General features: G+C 49.4%; 1 protein-coding gene across 4 annotated transcripts in view; it reads left to right on the forward strand.

Moving 5' to 3' along the window:
* The window catches only part of WIZ (WIZ zinc finger), an 84,914-nt gene that overhangs the window by 58,351 nt on the left and 8,493 nt on the right, over positions 1–18,070 (forward strand). For 3 of the 4 annotated variants that reach the window (XM_029584141.1, XM_029584142.1, XM_029584143.1), the window contains exons 6-9: positions 2,996–3,160; positions 4,551–5,075; positions 5,907–6,431; positions 9,218–9,772. In XM_029584141.1, the coding sequence (XP_029440001.1) occupies positions 2,996–3,160; positions 4,551–5,075; positions 5,907–6,431; positions 9,218–9,772 (1,770 nt within the window). The remainder of the gene's footprint in view (positions 1–2,995; positions 3,161–4,550; positions 5,076–5,906; positions 6,432–9,217; positions 9,773–18,070) is intronic. The other variant, XM_029584144.1, reaches the window with a different exon arrangement.

The raw sequence follows: 18,070 nt of genomic DNA on the forward strand, positions 1-18,070 counted from the left end.
TTTACTGCCTGCATGGACCCTAGCACCCGTTTAAGAAATCCTCCCTTAGCACATAATTGCCCTGCTAGGGCAGACCAAGGGCGATGGAGCCCAGCCTACTGTTTCCAAAAGTGGCTAACCTGTCCTGGTCCTTAAAATAGATTAAAATCCTGGTGCCGTTATCTCAGATCTTTGTTATAAACTTTTAGCTTACGTAGTCCCTACTTGCGACAGTGTGGGCTGGTACTTTAGTAAGGAGGGTGTTTGAAATGGTGTTAGGGCTCCAGCACATGTAACTCCGGTATCGAAAACGGTGCTGGCTCCTCTTCGGCCGTGGAGGGGAATGTTTCCCCGTTCACTGCCAGGCCTTCAGTGCTTTGGGCAGAGGCTGCAAGAGGGGGTAGCCTGTAGTGTGTGCTCTCCTGCCCTCCTCTTCCTCTGATTCAGGACTCCATTGTCTTCCCTTGTGTGTGTGTTTCTCGGGGGGGGTGCAGATTCGGTGCTCCACTGCTCTGCCTTGCCTGTCTGTGTTCTAATCGAAGACTCTGCACGCCGCCACCTCCGGCCCTTGCCTGGCCGGCAGCCTGCCGAGTGGGCGGTCCATTGCTCCCGCCTGACTCCTCCTCCTCCTCTCCCATCCTGCTCCGGCGCGGGGGCGCGCGTGCGCGCGCTCGTGAGCGCAGGGGAGCTTTCTCTCCTCCCCCGCCCTCCAAAGATGGCCGCCTCCACCTCCCAGTGGAAAGCGACAAAAGCGGAGAATAAAGCGGGGCCGCGGCCTATGGAGCCAGAAGAGGACGACGAAGAAGCGGAGGAGGAGGAGGAGGACGACGAAGAGGAGGAGGAAGACGATGAAGAAGAGTTGCCGCCATCTTCCTCTCCTCTAGAGGAGGAGGAGGAGGAAGAAGACGATGACGACGACGATGAAGAAGAGGAGGAGGAAGAGGCGCGGGGGCGGCAGCAGCAGCCGCCGCTGGAGGCGGGTGAGGAGGGGGCCCGGGTTGGGCGGCGGCGATGGTGGTGGGGTTGGGCCTTGTCTCTTTCTCCTAGGCCTTAGCAAGCGTTATATCCGGCTGGTTTCACCTTCCCGCTTCAGTAACAAATCCCCCTTCAACTTCTGCCTCGGGGCCCGATGGGCGCAATTTTCATTTTATTTTACATTGTAGGTTCTGCCGCCTCCAATTGGGGCGACACCCCCCCCTCTCCACCCCCAATGCGTTTAAAGGCCGCTTCTGTGTCCTCTCTCCGGAAATACCCCCCCCCCCCCCCCAAAGCGCAATAAATAAATAGGCGGAGAGGATTTCGCCCGAGTTCCGCGGTCTTGGCCTGCCTGCCTCCCTCCATCCCGCACGTGGCCCCGTACCAGGCTCCCAAAAGTTGCCCGGGGGGGTTTCTGAAGCTTTGGCCTGGTGGGAAAGCGGATGGCAGAAGTTTAGGATCCTGCCCTGTATTTGCAGATCTTCTGCCTGGAGACTTTTTTTTGTGCTTTTTTTTGCCCCTTCTTTGGGTTTCGTGAAAATCTCGAAACTGGAGGAGTGCGGTGTCTGCCTTCTTATTACTTTACTCCTAATGATCACTTTCGATCGTGATTTAGGAGCATCGCCATGGAGTTATTTATCTTTTGTTTTTTGCATTTTTGTTTCCTCCTTTTGACTCTCCTTTTCCCTTCCACTGTTGCCTTGTATTTAAAGGATCATTTTTTTTTCGTGGCCCTTTTCAAAGAGCACTGGCTTAAAATAATTTTTAAAAGTTGTTTATAACTACTCCTCAGCTGTTCAATGCATCCAGAAACTATATTTTTATATATAATTATAACATCCAGGCGAAACTAGTCACATGGTGAATTTAATTTCCCTGCATATGGAAAAAAAAAATAGGATGAGGTGATACTTTTTCATTGGATTAAACTAAATGCATTATAAGTCACAAGTGTAAAATTGACCAATAAAATGGTATCGCCTGCAGGGTGTTTATTCTTTCTTACTATGTATTCAGGCACACTAAAAGGGTGATCAGACTGGTTCCTGCATCTGGAAAGCTCTTGTACACATGAGCTCTCTCCGCTGATGTAGCATGAGGCAAATTAAACACATCCGAAGTTTGGATGCTTAAGTGGTGTTGAAAATCACCCCCTTCCCTTTTTATTTTCCATAGCCCCTTTGCTTTCTAATGTTAGCCCAGTTGGGAGCCATAGTTGGCTCTTTATTCCCTGCAAAATATAACATAGGCCAGGAAATGATTCAGATAATGCAAAATTAGATACAGATTGAGTTATTTATTTATTATTTATTTATTTAACGTCTCTTATATACCGATAGCCATTCGCACATCGTATCGGTTCACAAAGAACAAAAAACTTATGGGCAGCGCCCTTACAAATAACAGATAACAATACAAATAACCGGGGGAGGAGGCAATGCAAATTAATAGGTCAATAAATAGGGAGAAACTATATAAATATAACATACATAAAACTATATACAATAGTTAGGCAAAAAGTGTAGACCTAAGAACTGTAAAAATAGTTTGACACCTAGGGGAAGAATCTCTGGAGGAAGAGCAGCTGCTGTGTGAAGGTAGAAACTATGCTGATCTTAGATGGGTACAGGGCCCTGAAACATTGAAATTACAGTGTTGGGGTGGGGCAGTACCGTGAAGCAGAGCAGGCACCCCCCTCCAAAGTATAAAACCCAGGTGCTTGCTCCCCCCCACCCACAAGGTCATCCCTAATTTCGGGTATCCTCTCTCAAAAAGCTGAGCCTTCTGGCTATGCTATGCAATACTCGATATTTCAAAGAGGTCCTGTATCAGTTAAGAACTGCGAGAAATTCTGTTGAAGGAATATCATGCTTATTTAAATGGACAACCTCTGTGGCAAATCGGGGAAGGGTGTGCACCAGGCCGCCTGGGTGCTAGCTGCAGAAATGACTTGGGTCGCTGGTAAGCATTTGAGAAGCTTTCACAATTGCTTAAGTTCATCAGCCGTTCCTAACTCCTTGCTGCCCTCCCATCTTGGCAGGCCTGGGCTCTGAAGAGGAAGAACTGGTAACCGTGGAGGTGGGGTCACCAGCTGTCCAGAAGAAGAGCTCCCCAGCAGGGCCACTGGATCAAACTGGGAATAGAATGGAGAGAAAACTGTCTCCAGAGCCACAGGGGAACAAGCAGGAATCTCAAGATGGCAAATGTAAGTTTGCTTCCGTGTCTTCCTCGGATTGCAGTTTTAATAATTTGTTCGGCTGCTGTACAGCAGAACGTTGCATTCACGGCCGGGTGAGTGTGCATGCATCCTTTATTGCCACATCATGTTTTGGTCAATAATTGCTAGAGTAAGAGTAACCAAACGAATTTAGAAAAATGCTTTAAGGGGGAGAGGATGCTGAACAGTAAGAGATCGCAGGACACCCTTTCATGTTACTGGAAAGGGCAGCCCTGGTTGCTGGGATTCTGTTTGGAGGTGGTGGTGTCCAGCCCCTTGGGCAGAACTAGGGGAAGATAGAAGTCAGTGTCAGATTGTTGCCCACCCATAGGCAGCCCTTTATTTGGGGGGGAGGGGTCCATATTTTCAGTAAAGGGGTGAAGATGGTATTTAGTTGCCTCCACCTTTGGGGGGGGGGGATTGTTTATATTAAAATTAATGCTTTAAACTTGTGGTGGACACTCTTGAAAGTGGAAAGCTTCCTGGACCATTTGCAGATTGGATTTGCCCAGTTGAAGTCCGTCTTTGCCACTGATGTTTCAACCAAATAAATGACTGCAACTTAAACTTGTAAAACGAATGTTTTTGAGGGAAACTTGTTTTGAAAGTGAGAGTAAAGAACTGCCTGTGGTCCAGAATAATTCCTTCAGGTGGTTCTGCCGAGCTTCTTAAGAGGGGAAATGTCTGTCTCTTTCCCATTGCAAGGCATCAGCATTAGAGGGAGGGAGAGAAATGGATTTTTTTTTTTCCAGCCAGAGAAGGAGCTGTTTGCTCCCGATCATGAAGAAAGGGGCAGTGATGGGGATCCTGCAGCGAGTCACCAGCCGTCCGTTTTCCCACCATGGGTACAGCTGAGCCTGAGCCTGCCTGGCTGGGTTTTGGGGCTATTGAATCGCTGCAGCAGGAACCAGTCTTTCTGTAGTGAAGTCTTTTTTTTATTTTATTTTTTATTTGGCTGCGTGGCCACTCCCCCCCATGCTATATCCAGTTTCATACCAAGGGGTTTTGCAGGCGGCAACTTGGATTTTAACCCTCTACAGTGGGGACAAAAAAAAAATAAATTGTGCCCTCACTCCTTCCTCCTAGTTTTTCTGGGATCGAAATAGGGAAGTCCGGGGGCACGTCCTGGGGTGAATTTATCAAACAGATGGGGGGGGGTGGGGAAAGAGGCCTAGATTTTGTTATTGGAATGGGGGGGGGGGAATAAAACCCTTGCTCCAAAACCAGGGGAGTACATTTTAGACTGCAACAGAGCTTTGCTGAATCCCCTTCTGTGTTTCGGGGGGGGGACACCTCCATATTGGTTTTCAAAATGATGAACATGAGAGCAGTGCGCTGAGCAAGCCCGTTTTGATATTTTTCTCTCTCCTTTTCCTAGCACAAAACCTCACCACATGCGAGGTGTGTGGAGCTTGCTTCGAGACCCGCAAGGGGCTGTCGAGCCACGCGCGCTCCCACCTGCGCCAGCTGGGCGTGGCAGAGTCCGAGAGCAGCGGCGCCCCCATCGATCTCTTGTACGAACTGGCGAAGCAGAACAAAGGGAAGGCAGAAAACAGCAAGGGTGCCAACCCCTCCCTGCCCCCGGGCAAAAAATCGGGCGCCTGTAAAGATGGGGCAGGGAGCCCGCGACCTGCGCTTCTGGCCTTGGGCAAACCTGCGGAAAGGCAGTCGGACCCGGCTTCGGGGGGCACGGCCATCGACGACTCCTCCCCCCCGGCCTTCTCGCCTAAGAGCCACCTGCAGCCAGGCTCCCCGCTGCTGAGGAAAGCATCCTCCGCTTTACCCGCGTCTCCCCCTCCCAAGAGCGCCGAGGACAAGAGCGCCAAGCTGCCTGTGAGCCCCCTGCACAACTCCCCCAAATCACCGTGGGCCCAGCCAGACGACGAGGGGCCTTTGAACCTGAGTGAGTTCCGTTGCGCGGTTTCTTTTCAGCTCTGCTTGTGTGTGTTACCCCCCCCCCCCCCCCCCCCCCCCCCTTTGGGAGGAAAGGGGAGTTGATTTATTTAGAAAACTCGCAGCAGGAGGTTGCAGTTGTGTAAACTGTGCTTTAACGCCCCGCCTCCTCCTCCTCCTCTTCCCTGCCCCTGGCTTTTGATTTTTCATTTTAACTTGATACTGCACTAGCAAGAAGTGGACTTCGTGACCTGTCAGGCGTGCAGTTTCCTGCGGTGACACCAAAATTTAGGCGGGAGCGAATGAAGTAATTGGTCGTGCTCTCCCGGCTCTTTAGAGACCGCTTTGCTGAAAGCCCTCTCTTAAGGAAATGTGAGCCACGAGTTTCCAGTGTTTGTGATCAGCCTGTAGACGCTGTCGGGAGCATAGGTGTATGTGGGGGGGGAGCGAAGGGTTAGGAGTAGCACAGGTAGAACCACCTTTTTGTTTTTCCCCCCCCCCCCCACAGTGTAATCTGCAATATCATTTGGCTGGCAGGGTGGCAATAGCAGCTAGAGCCATGCACAGGTCCCTTGTCCCATACTGCAAAGTCCTCCTTGAGAACTGGTTAGCGAAGCCCATTCATGCCACCTCTCAACTGGTTCTCCCAGAAACCAGCTTAGAGACCCCTCCCCTGAGCAGTGTCTGCAGAATGATCCTAACCACTCTGTGGACGCCGGCCAATTTGAGTGGCTCTTAAACCGGGCTAAGCTTGCTAAACCGGTTTAGGGGCCACAGTGTCCCGCTAGACGCCGTTTCAATGTGAGCACTGTAATGATGTTGTACCCCCTCTGCTCTGCAGCTGTGGATAGCGACTCGGGCAAAGACAATGACTGCCAGCTCTGTGGTGCCTGGTTCGAAACCAAGAAGGGCCTGTCGAGCCATGCCAGGGCCCACCTGCGACATCTGGGGGTGACAGACCCAGACGCCAAAGGGTCCCCCATCGAAGTCCTCAACGACCTCATCAAAAGCGATGAGTTCAAGGGCCACGCCTCCTCACTCCTGCCCGGCGAGCGGAAGTCGTTGCAGGGGCTCGGCAGCCCCGAGAATCCCAGCCCCGGCTCGGGCGCTGCGACGGCATCGGGGGCGATGGGAGGAGGCGGAGGAAGCGGCGGCAGCACCGTGAAGCAGCACTCGCCGCTGCCCCAGCCAAGGCCTCTGGGCAAGCAGCCAGGGTCGCCCCTACCTCGTTCCTCTCCCCCGCTCAAGAAGATAAAGTCCCACCCTCCCCCTATGCTGATGGGGATGCGCCTGCAGGGGAAGAAGAATCTGTCCCCGGAGCCCTACTGGGCGCCTTCGGCTGCTGAGATGTCTCCACTCAATCTGTGTAAGTTCTCCTCCTCCCAGGACATATGCGAGCTCCCCTGCCGGTCCAGGCCTGCATGGGGGGAGGCCCAGTCAGCAGTGCTCATGCCCTCCCTCCCTCCCTTGCTCGTAGGGGTCACCACCACAGTGCATGTCATCCTGAGACCCCAGGACGTTCTCTGTAAGGTGGGCAGGATGCAGACCTGGCTGTCCTGCGCGTCTGCAGTCCGCAGGGGCGGATGTTCTCTCTTTGTATAGTAGCAGATGTGCGTTTCTGTGCCTCTCTCGCTTCCATTCTGTTGATAAGTCTGGACCCGGGAGCCCTCTTGACAAGTCGCCTGACATTCTTTGCAGACAGGTCTCCAGCATGCCCATGAACGCCCATTCACGCCAGGCTCGCCGTTGCTTGCGCTTATATTAAGAATAGGTTGGAGCGTGCGTTCCAGGTTAGTCCTGGAGTAACTAATCCTACCCAGGAGGTAGTTTCCACTCTAGTAATTACTACAAGGGCATTTAAGTATGGATTAAAGATAGGTAAGTGATGTTTTGGTGTTGGGTGTGATCGTGAGAGGAAATTAGCCCACATTTGATCCCTGGATTAACAGGAGCAAGGAGAAGTCCAGATAACTGAATTTTGGAGTAACCAGTCTGGGGCAGAGGGGGGGGTGTGTGTGTGAGTGCTAGAATTAATGTTCAGTACTGTACCTTTTACCTCTCTTGGTTTCCGTTCCTTGAGAATGGAGATCACAACCTTTGGGGATGGGCTGTTCCTGGCGCAGAGGGCTACCCTTTCATTTGATGGAGAGATCGGAGGTGAGGTTCTGTCCCTGTTTAGTAGAGAGTATTAGATCGAGTTAAGACCTGTGCTGGGATCTTCTGGATGTTAGCTGGCAGAGTTTACTAGGTTATTTAAGAGACCCTTTCCTCCTCTCTTTTTTTGGCCACTACTTCCACTTGTTTCCAACTTGAGTAGAACCTGACCCAGCACGGGGCTATGATGCCATGTGCTTCCATTCAACCTCCCCTCCCTGTTTTCTCCTCTCCTGTCCAGTAATCTCTGCTGGGCTACCTACGGGTGCTGCCTCCAGCTAACCACTGAGCCACTCACGTGCTGGCCTCCAGACCTTGGTGCGTGTGTAGCCAGCATCTGGCCAGTTGGCATGTCAGTTGTCCCACTGCCGGTACTGCTGCTATGTTCGAACTGAATGCTCATGATTTATTATTATTTTTTTTAAATTATGCCACTTTATTTTAGAGAGAAATATATATTCTATATAGTGTTCTTGTGGGGTGGGTCCTGCTCTCAGTGTAGTCCTTAATCCCTACTAAAACCTGCCTCGAGTGATTCTTTGGCAGCAGCATGTTCTGCTATGGGGCAACTGGTGCTAGATTCTCTGGTGCCGTGAATGTTCCCTGCTATTAGAATGACTGACAGACTCCTTTAACGCTGAGAAGCTGCTGGTCAGCACAGGGTTAAGTTTTTGCATGCATCTCACTCTTGCACCTTCAACAGTTATCAAAGTGCAAAAAGCACTTAACCAGCTGTCAAGTGAGACACAATCGTAGAAGGGCCAGAAGTGACCTTGAGAAGTCCTCGGGGGACACACAGCCAGTCGGGTTTTCAGCGTGCCCCCAATGAATATACAGTGCATGCATGGGGGGGTAGTGCATGCGTATTCATTCTGGATATTCTGAAAACCTGATTGGCCAGGTATGTCTCAAAGACTGAATTGAGATCACCCTGCCACCGGGAAGACTCCAGCATACCTCACCCGGCCCGTACAGATGCTTGTCTAACGTACTTATTTAAGGTTTTTGAGACAGTGCCATTTGCTCCTTAGGTAACTTGTCTCAGTGCTTGGCTTATCCTAGTTTCCTTCCTGCTGTCTAACCTGTGACAATATAAGCCCCTTACAGCTTGCTTTATTCCACACTGGAAATGAAGAGGAACTGTTCTCTTGAGAGAGCCTTCTAAGTTTCTGAATGCTCACTAATTCTTTTCAATAGGCTTGGTAAACCCAGTTCTTCCCATCTTTTCTCATAGGCCTAATGGTAACTGGGTGGAGGTCCCCTGCCCCTCCCTTAACCATTGAGTGGAGGGGGACTTATGGTAACCTGGCAGTTTGAGCAGATTTGAATAGATGGTACGAAAGACTCTATCCATGGGCCAATTGTAGAAGTGAAAGACGTGTATCCCCACGCCAGTCCCCCTAAGAGCCAGACTTTCAGGAGGTTAATATTCAAGGGGGTTTGCCTGAGCAGATTTTTCTGGGTGAAATGTGTGTTCCTCCCCTCCACCCCACAGTGGCTGAGTATGTGCAGGCTTGCACATTGCACTTTTTTTAAGCTGGGTTTTCGTTTTCTAATGTACATATGTGCCCTTTTCACACCTCATCAGCTGCAAAGTACTTCATGCCAGTTTTGTATGTGATTGCTTCTGGCTAATTTTTAACGGAGAAACCACCCCTGAAAAAGGTTTTGGAGGTTCCTCGAGGAAAAGTCCGTACATAATTATTAACCGGATGACTCCTGGAGATCCACCTCTCCTCATAGGGCATGAACAGCAAGAAATTGGTGTATCCCTGCCGTCTTGAGGGGGTTGGCCATGTCGACGGACTGTTGGTCTGACCCAACATGGCACGTCTTAACTCCGTAATTTCCCTTTTTCAAATTCGCAACAAAGCAGGCATTTACTAATGTGTACTTTGCATCGAGGTGGGCTACTCCAAATTTCTAGATGTAACACAATAGCACGGTTTGTTCTTGTAACATCTGTAACAGCATGTCGCGTTCTTCTTGACGTTTCAGCATCGGGGGCAGAGCAGGAGCCGGCACGGGACATCCGCTGCGAGTTTTGCGGCGAGTACTTCGAGAACAGGAAGGGGCTGTCCAGTCACGCCCGTTCCCACCTGCGCCAAATGGGGATAACGGAGTGGTACGTGAACGGCTCTCCCATCGACACCCTGAGAGACCTGCTGAAAAGAAGGTCCCAGCCGCGGGGGACCCCAAGCTCGCTGGGCACGGGCCAAGCGCCAAGCCAAGGTCCAGGACCCAAGTCCATGACCAAATCCGAGATGAGGCCTCTGGGGGCCCTGGAGTCCCACGGTTCAGCACAGATCCGCGTGCCTGCCGTCCCGAAGAAGGTGCCGCATCTCGGGAGCCCCTTGGCACGTTCCCCGAACTCTTCCCCTCCTACAGCCAGGAAGATGTTCCCAGGACTGTCCTCCTCCTTGCAGAAGAAGCTGAAACCGGATACCATGAGAGTGAACTTCAAGCCCATGATGGCAGGAAGGCTGCTGAATGAGTCCCCCGCCGCCAGCAAGGGTTGGGCACCCCACGAAGAGATGTCCCCCCTCAATCTGTGTAAGTATCTGCGAACCTCGGTGTTTGGTTTACAAATAGTTTAGTTTTGGAGCTTTCTGACCTTGCGGGCATTGTGCACTCGAGCTCCCTGGAGGCTGAGGAACCATTGCTTGCTGCATGGGGCCCTTCCTAGTTGGCAAGTTGACTCCGATTGAGGCCAGCAGAGGATCTGAATAAGAATGGCGGAGGGAGGGCGTTAACATCCTCTTCCCTAGCCCCCCTCCCCTTGCCAAAACAGAAAAATAAAAAGCAGCCACCATTTGGTATTCAGGATCAAAAATGTGTTAGTCAGTTCTGCATATAAAACTCAATATTTTTCACTTTTATTTTTTTGTCCTTTAAGACAGCAGCTCCCCTAAGGAGCATCATCCACTGACACACATGACACGATGTGTACTAGTGTTTGTCTCAGACTACATTGGCCCATGTTTGTGAGGTTTCAGTCAAGATGGGAGCTACTACTGTGTGTGTGCTTATAAAAAAAATGTTTAAAGTGCAGCTTGAGAGCAGTGCGTGTGTGCTGCAGACCAGCGCGGGAGCTTTAGAAGTGTAAGCTGGTGCAGTGGAAGCTTTGCAATAGTGGTGATAAGGAGACCATGTTCACTTCTTTCTGTGTGCATGTACGCAAGTATAATGAGCCTTGTGGATGTGTTGGGGTATTTCATGCTGATGCAGAGGACAACTTGCAGAGCTTTCCAGAAAGCTCTCGAGCATCTTGGGGGTCCCTTGCACTGCAGACCTGCTTCCCCTTGCTTTTTATTACTCCTGTTATCTGAAGATGATGTCCACCCAGACCGCTCCCACCAGCCCTTTCAGATGATTTTCTTGTTCTTACTTTCTCAAGCATTTTTTTTCCCCTGGCTGATCATCTTAATTGGGCCTTTCAGTAGGATTTATATTTTATTGGGTTTTGGTGGTTGTGCGGCCCAATATGGATTGTGGTTCCGGCGCTACAGAGCTATGCTAGGAGCTGGGCCACAATTTTTGTAACTCTGCATATCTCTATAAGAGAGAAACTGCTTCCAAGTTTGAGCTCACTTTATCATTTTTTCACCTTGGCTGGGAAGCAAACCAAGCAACTTTCAAGAGATGCCTGAAGTCTTCACAGAATCCTCAACACCAACTTCCACAGAGGATTCTGAAACACAGGGCAAAATGGATTGCAGTAGGTTCTGCTAGAAGACCTGTGACCCAGAGACACCCAGTCTCAACTGAGAAATATCCAGGATATCTGCCCCCAGTCGCACAGAGGAGTCAGATATCCAGGAATAAATGGATTACAGTGGAGTCTGATAGAACAAGGCCTGTGGCAAAGAGGTATCCTCTGTCCACATTGATACCCTTTACATAATGCCTTTTCTGCATTGGAAACTGAAGCTGTTCCTCCAACAGACAATAAGTGGATGATGGTAAAGGAAGAAGATACGAATGCAACTGAAAACCCTTTAACATTATCAAACATCATAAAAGAAAGTACCTTCTGCTAGGAGACTCGACCTTTAGAGGAACTCATTTGAGATCTCATTTCTAAGGTGACATAATAATTAAATGCCTTCCAGGATCTTCAGCTAGTAGAAATGCAAACCAGGTAGTCTGTGCAATTATAGAAGAAAGTAATATCAGTTATCCATCTGGGGACCAATGACCTCACTAGAAACATTATCCAAGCAGCACAGAAAGATTTCCAGTGTCTTGGGAAGGAGATCAAATCCATAGTAAAGAATATTGCCTTTTCTGAAATATTACTGGTTTATGAAAAGGGAAAGGAAAGGATAAGCCAGACAGAACATTTCAATACATGGCTCAAAACATGGTGTAAAAGTGGATTTGGGTACAGTGGAGGCTGGGGTCATGTATGGAGCAGTAAAAGACTATATAATAAGGATGACCTACATTTGACAGTGGCAACAAAGAAGATCCTGAGCGAGAAATTCCAGTCATAACATCAGGCACTTAAACTATGGGATGGGAGTGGCAGAAGGTGGCCAATGAAAGTGGAATGCCACCCCCAAGCAATACAGGAAGCGAGAGTAGGTAAAAACACAATCAATCAGCTCTACATTCCACACTTAAGCAAAGGAGCAGAAAAGGTGACTATGAAAAGCAGCAAACCAGAGCTGGAAAACTAAGACCACAAATCTTGTAGCCTGGGCAACAAAATCCCAGATCTGCAGGCCCTAATGGTGGAGTCGTACTTGGACATGGTTCATGGAGTCTGACTGGGATATGGCTATCCCGGGCTATAACTTAAGGAAGGACAGAAAAGGGGAGAAGTAGCAAGAAATTCCAGTCAAAAACATTATCAATACAAGGGATGTGGGGTAGGGAAGAAGCATTAAGGGCTATCCTAAAACAAGAAGATGGTTCTTCCATTTACATTGGTGTGATCTACAGGCCTCAACCCAAACTGAAGACCTGGACTGAGATCTGGTCAAAGACATCCAAAAGTGCTAAAGAAGGGGGAGGGAAGTGTTGCTCATTGGAGATTTTAATCTGCCCAGTGCGGATTGCAGTATCCCTTCTGCAGAATCTACAAGCAGTAGAGAGATTAGTGGGTGCCGCTCAAACAAATGGTAATGGAACCCACAGGAAGGATGTGATACTCGATCTAGTGCTCACAAATGGGGATAATCTGTCTGGACAGGTGTCCACCTAAGCACCATTGATCAGAAGGTATGGTTTGATATCACGAACAGGATATAGAGAAGTCACACGAAGACCTGAGTTCTGAATTTCACAAATACGGGCTTTGACAAATATCTGGAGAAAGAACTGGGAGAAAATGGGAGAGGTGGGCCAAATTAAAAGGAGCTATTATGAAGGCAACAAATCTATATGTTAGGAAAGTAAACATAAGAGGAAAAAGAAACCAATCTGGTTCTCAATGGAGGTGGCTAAAAAAATAAAGGCAAAAGAACTGCATTCAAGAAGTATAAAGGATACCAAAAAGAGGAACTCTGGGAAGAATACCTGATGACACTGAGGGAGATGAAGAAAGAAATCAGAAAAGCAAGCAGAAGAAAGGATTGCCAAAGAGATAAAGTAAGGTAACAAAACATTTTTCAGATATATCGGAGAAAGAAGGAAGACCTGAAGTAGTACAGCAAAATTGAAAGGTGACCAGGAGCAATATGTGGAGACATGAAGAAATGGCATAAATATTCAACAAGTATTTGCTTATGTTCACTACAGAAGAACCTGGAGACGGATCTGTTAGGGTCACCGCTCTCGAAATGGCCCTGCAAGTGGCTCTACTCCTGTCAGATGCTGCCACTCCATGCAGCAGAGGGACGCCACTGATGATGCTCCTAGGTGCGCGTGCACAATACTATTTCCTTTAAAGGTCCTGTGTCGGGAAAGGTTGCTGTGCCCTTGGATGTTGTCATTCCTGCCCGCCCTATAAAAGGGCTCTTCTGACACCCCAGAGTTGCCTCAGCAAGAAGGTCTGCTGGTTTTTGCTGTCTCCTGATACCAGTTTTGCTTTTGCCACTGCCCTGCTCCAAGTCGTCAGCTATACTTAACCTTCAGTCTGGGTCTTGTCTTCAGCCTACTTCTGCTTGCCTGAATATTCAGCCTTGCCTCAAGCCATCAGTCTTGCCTTTGCCAGGTCTACAGTCTCAACTTTATCTTCACATAGACTCTTGGACCCTGTCATAGGCTGGCCTGTGCCAAGATTTGCTCACCCGCTGTTGGCATGGGGCTTGGTATCCAGCCCTTGAGGTTGCGCCAAGGCAAAAGGGGCTTACATATACATGGTTCCCAATAGGACCATTGCTGGTTGACAAGACCGTACATGGGAATGGGGTAGATGAAACTGTTTTCCTAGCATAGCCCACTGATCGATGGACTCGATCAGTGGATTATGCTCCTCTGCCAGCAGATGGAGACTGGGTCAGATGGCAAAGCTGATGTCACCTCACACATAGCCCTGCAGTGACCTCAGCTCTCCAGTATTCTCTTGTCTCCAGCAGATGGTGGACATCCTCTCCCTATGGGGATTGTTGTACTTTTAAGAAGAAGAAATTCTACTTTTAAAATGAAGGAAATTGAGCCCAGTTTTCCTGCAGCGATACCTAAAGGTCCCTCCCCCAACTGAGAATTCCTGAGGCAATTTTTGAGATCCCTCAGAGGTGTGCCTTGGTCTGATAGCCAGTTCCCGGCATGGACTTTGCTGCTTAAGCAGCTGAAAGGCAGTGGGTGCAGGAAGCTGAACGCGGAGGTGATGGCCAAAGCCTTCTCCCCCACCCCCACCCCACCGCCGCAGCTGGAGACAGTCTCTGTACTCCACCCAGGAAGGTTTAAAAAAAAGAGGAAGATTACCCCCCGATTCAGAGACTATTAGAGGGAGTTTTGGTAGGACTCCCCTCGGTCTCTGTGCTCGGCGCTATACTGACTACGTTCTCGCTTCCATTGGGGGTAAGGGTAATTGGACTTCCGAGTGGGTTGAGCAACCCCCAGTGGGCAACGATCTGCTATAGTTTTGGTTACCACACCATGTGGTAGGCCGCGGTGGCACCATTTTGCGCGTATTTCTGTGCCTGCCGTGTTGCTCGCCATAGGGCATCCGTGCGCAAAGTGAGTTGGCTCTGCTCATGCGCTGTGCACATAACATCGGGTGCGTATCTGCGCGCATAACTTTGAAAGCACACAATATAGGAAGAGCTGTGCGCGCGCATTGCTGTGCCCTGCCCGGACATGCAGAATTTATACGCATTTTTAAGTGCGAGCCGAGAGAGCGCACAACTACCGCTGCCAGTGGCATTGCCAACCAAGACAACTAAGTGCTTGCCATATTAGAGCTTCTCAGGCTGACCTGGACTCCCCAAATTATGTCGGCACTACGAGGAAGCCCAAGGAGAATTGGCCTCCTTGGACTTTGATAAGCCAGGCTCCTCCCATTTGGATGATGGGTTGGCCACTGCCTTAACGGGAAGTATGCCGGACCTCAGTATCCCCTTGACTGGCTCATCCGTGGGAGAGGGAAATTCAACTGGTTTCACACAGTACCTCCTGGATTAGGCATGGATCCAACTGCCTTTTCCTGGATGGAGTTTTTCCAGGGGCTTCAGGCCTTTGTGCAGGCGCAATCTACTACCTCTCTTACTCCTGTCCAGATGGAACCTCAGCCAGTGGCCCCTCCCTTTCCCTATGCCTCACCTTACCAGGGGCATCCTTGGCAGGGACCGGGACGGCACGCAGAAAGAGGAGCATACAAATTCCTTGGAAGATGGGGAAATCCCCCCCTGGTTTAGAACGTATCAGTTATAACCAAACAAAAAAGGCACCTCTTGTGTGTTTTCTAATGTTGTAGCTCAAGAAAAAATATATAATGAATGCAGTATAAAACAGAACACCCAGCTGGTGTATAGGCACCGCATCAGCAAGCCTGCCGACGTATTCAGTGTAAAGGACCTGAACCGATTTGAAGACATTGACGTGAAACCACTGGTTCACTATCAACAGATTTCGACCCCTGATGAAGCTGCTGTTCCGCAGCGAAATACTGGCCGCTGTCGGGTTGGCTAAATTGGTACAGCCTATGGTTTTTCAGTTGACTCAAGCAGGCTTACATTGCCGCATTAAATATTTCAAACAGCTGAATGCACGCAAAAATTGTTTGGGTCACCCTCGACTGTACAACTGGGACAGACGCAGAGAGAATTTAAGCATCACCGGCAGATGACTGCTGGGTTAGTCGGAAGATATAATTGAATTGATATACGAGATAAGCTCTCGTGAGCTATTTTGAAAATTTCTGGAATTCATTTTGTTTACAACAATTGGTCACAGCCGTCAAGCCGCAAATGTGTAGACCGGACGGTTCAGGTCCTTTAGATTGAACACGTCAGCAGGCTTGCTGATGCGGCGCCTATACACCAGCTGGGTGTTCTGTTTTATACTGCATCCATTATATATTTTTTCTTGAGCTACGACATTAGAAAACACACAAGAGGTGCCTTTTTTGTTTGGTTATAATTAATTATTACAGGACCTTCTGAGTGCTCTTTGTTTTGTTGAGTTAGAACGATTCGGACCATGTTGTGGTTCTTCCATTGAGACGAATTGCCGGCCCTGGTTTCCCAGACCCTGAAGATGCTGGGAGTTGCTGGGGCGGATTCTGTGATGGAACCAAAGAAGAATCCCATTCTGATTTCCCTGCAGAAGGCCTTCTGCTACTTTCCAGTGATGGATACCATCTAGGAGTTGATGGATCTAGAATGGGATGCCCCAGAAGCAAGTTTTAAAGGGGGCTGAGACTTGGAAGCTCTATACCCTCTGGACCCAGCAGTAAGGGAACGTTTGCATTTCCCTGAAGTGGATGCACTGGTCTTTGCGGTCTCTAAACGAACAACTATCCCAATGGAAGGAGAAGCAGCCTTAAAAGATGGGCATGATAGACGGGTTGAGTCTATTCTTAAACAAGCCTGGGATGCTGTAACAATGACTTTACAGATTGCTTCTTGTTGCGCTCTGAGGCTTATTCATGTCTGTTTCTCTCTCAGTAGGTTGATGACTCGGGGGTGAATTCCAGCGTGGTTACGGAATCCACTGCCGCCTTTTTAGCAGACACAGGCTCTGATTTAGTCCGTACTTTGATCAGAGGAGTGGCCTCTGTGATGACAGCCAGACGGCTATGGCTGCAGAACTGGTTAGCTGATGCAACTTCCAAAGCTAATCTTACAACGATGCCCTTTAAAGGTTCACTCTTATTCGGGAGCGAGTTAGAAAAGCTGGTCAGTAAATGGGGTGAGTCTCCAGTTCCCCGGTTACCAGAAGATAAGAGGAAGCAACTACAGCACCCCTCACCTATGAAGGGTCGTTCTAGGGGTTCCCAGCATTTTCACCCTTACAGAAATTCGACATTTCAGAGGTCGCTACTCCTTGGGAGGTCCCAGTCCATTCGTACCCAGCAGCCTAGGAGAGAGCAGGTTCAGGCTCAGGCTCATTCCAAACCCCCCCAATGAAATTTAATTGACCCACCTTCGGGATGAGGATAATTGGGGGTTGCCTGTCTCTCTTTTACCAATGGTGGGTCGAGATTACTTCGGACAAATGGGACTGGAAGTCATATGAGAGGGATATGCGCTGGAATTCCACAGCATTCCTCGGTATGTATTTATGATGTCTCCTTGCCACTCCCAGCACAAGAAGCAGGTAGTGGAGATTACACTTCTAAGACTCTTCAGGATGAGGGCTGTGATCCCAGTACCTACATCCCAGGAAAATTGGGGCGTTACTCCATTTATTTTGTCATACCCAAGAAAGAAGCTTCCTTTCGCCTCATCCTGGACCTCGAGCGTCGGACATCATTTGTGAGTAACTCATTTTCGCATGGAGACCTTATGCTCTGTGGTAATGGCCATACAACTGAGAGAGTTCCTAACCCCTCTGGATCTATCCGAGGCCTACCTACCTATTCCAATCTGGCAGGAACACCACAGTTTCCTACGCTTTGTGGTACCGGGTTGTCATCAGTTTTGGGTGTTAACCTTTGGCTTAGCCAGCGCCCCCAGAACCTTCTCCAAGATCATAGTGGTTGTGGCAGCAGCGTTGAGAAAAGATGGATGATTGGCTGATCCGAGCCAAGTCTGTGGAAGAGAGCCTCCTGGTAACCAACAGAGTGCTCTCCCTGTTATAGGAACTCGGTTAGGTAGTAAACCTGGCCAAGAGGAGCCTCAAGCCTTCCCAGTCCAGTTCGACACCAGGTGGGGCAAATTCGTTTTTCCATCCACACAGATACAGAAGTTGATGTAGCAGGTACGTCACTTGAACACTGTACGCCCGACGGTGTGGAGATATCTCCAAGTTCTCTGGTTGATGGTGGCAACCCTGGAAGTAATGCGGTGGGCAAGGGCATACATATGTGTCCTCTTAAATGCTCATTTCTATCACATTGGAACCCACAGTCTCAAGACTATTCGATTAGTCTCCACCTACCAATGGGAGTCACCTCCAGTGGTGGTTACAGGAAGCTCATCTGAGCAGGGTGTGTCCCTGTCCTTCCTGAACTGGCTGGTTTTTACGACAGTTGTGAGTCTCTGGAGCTAGGGAGCTCACTGTCATGAGCTGACATCCCAGGGATGGTGGACAGAAGGAGAGATGGCCTGGAACATCAATCGCCTGGAGGCTTGGGCATTCAGATTGGCATGTTTTCAATTCAGCCGCAGACTACAAGGCCAGGCGGTCCGCATGATGTCTGACAATGCAATGACAGTAGCCTACATCAACCTCCAGGGAAGAACCAAGCGTTAACAAGTGTCAAAGGAGAGAGACCTCCTGATGGAGTGGGCAGAAGAC

This window comes from Rhinatrema bivittatum, chromosome 19, assembly GCF_901001135.1.
Source record: "Rhinatrema bivittatum chromosome 19, aRhiBiv1.1, whole genome shotgun sequence".
Taxonomy (NCBI): domain Eukaryota; kingdom Metazoa; phylum Chordata; class Amphibia; order Gymnophiona; family Rhinatrematidae; genus Rhinatrema; species Rhinatrema bivittatum.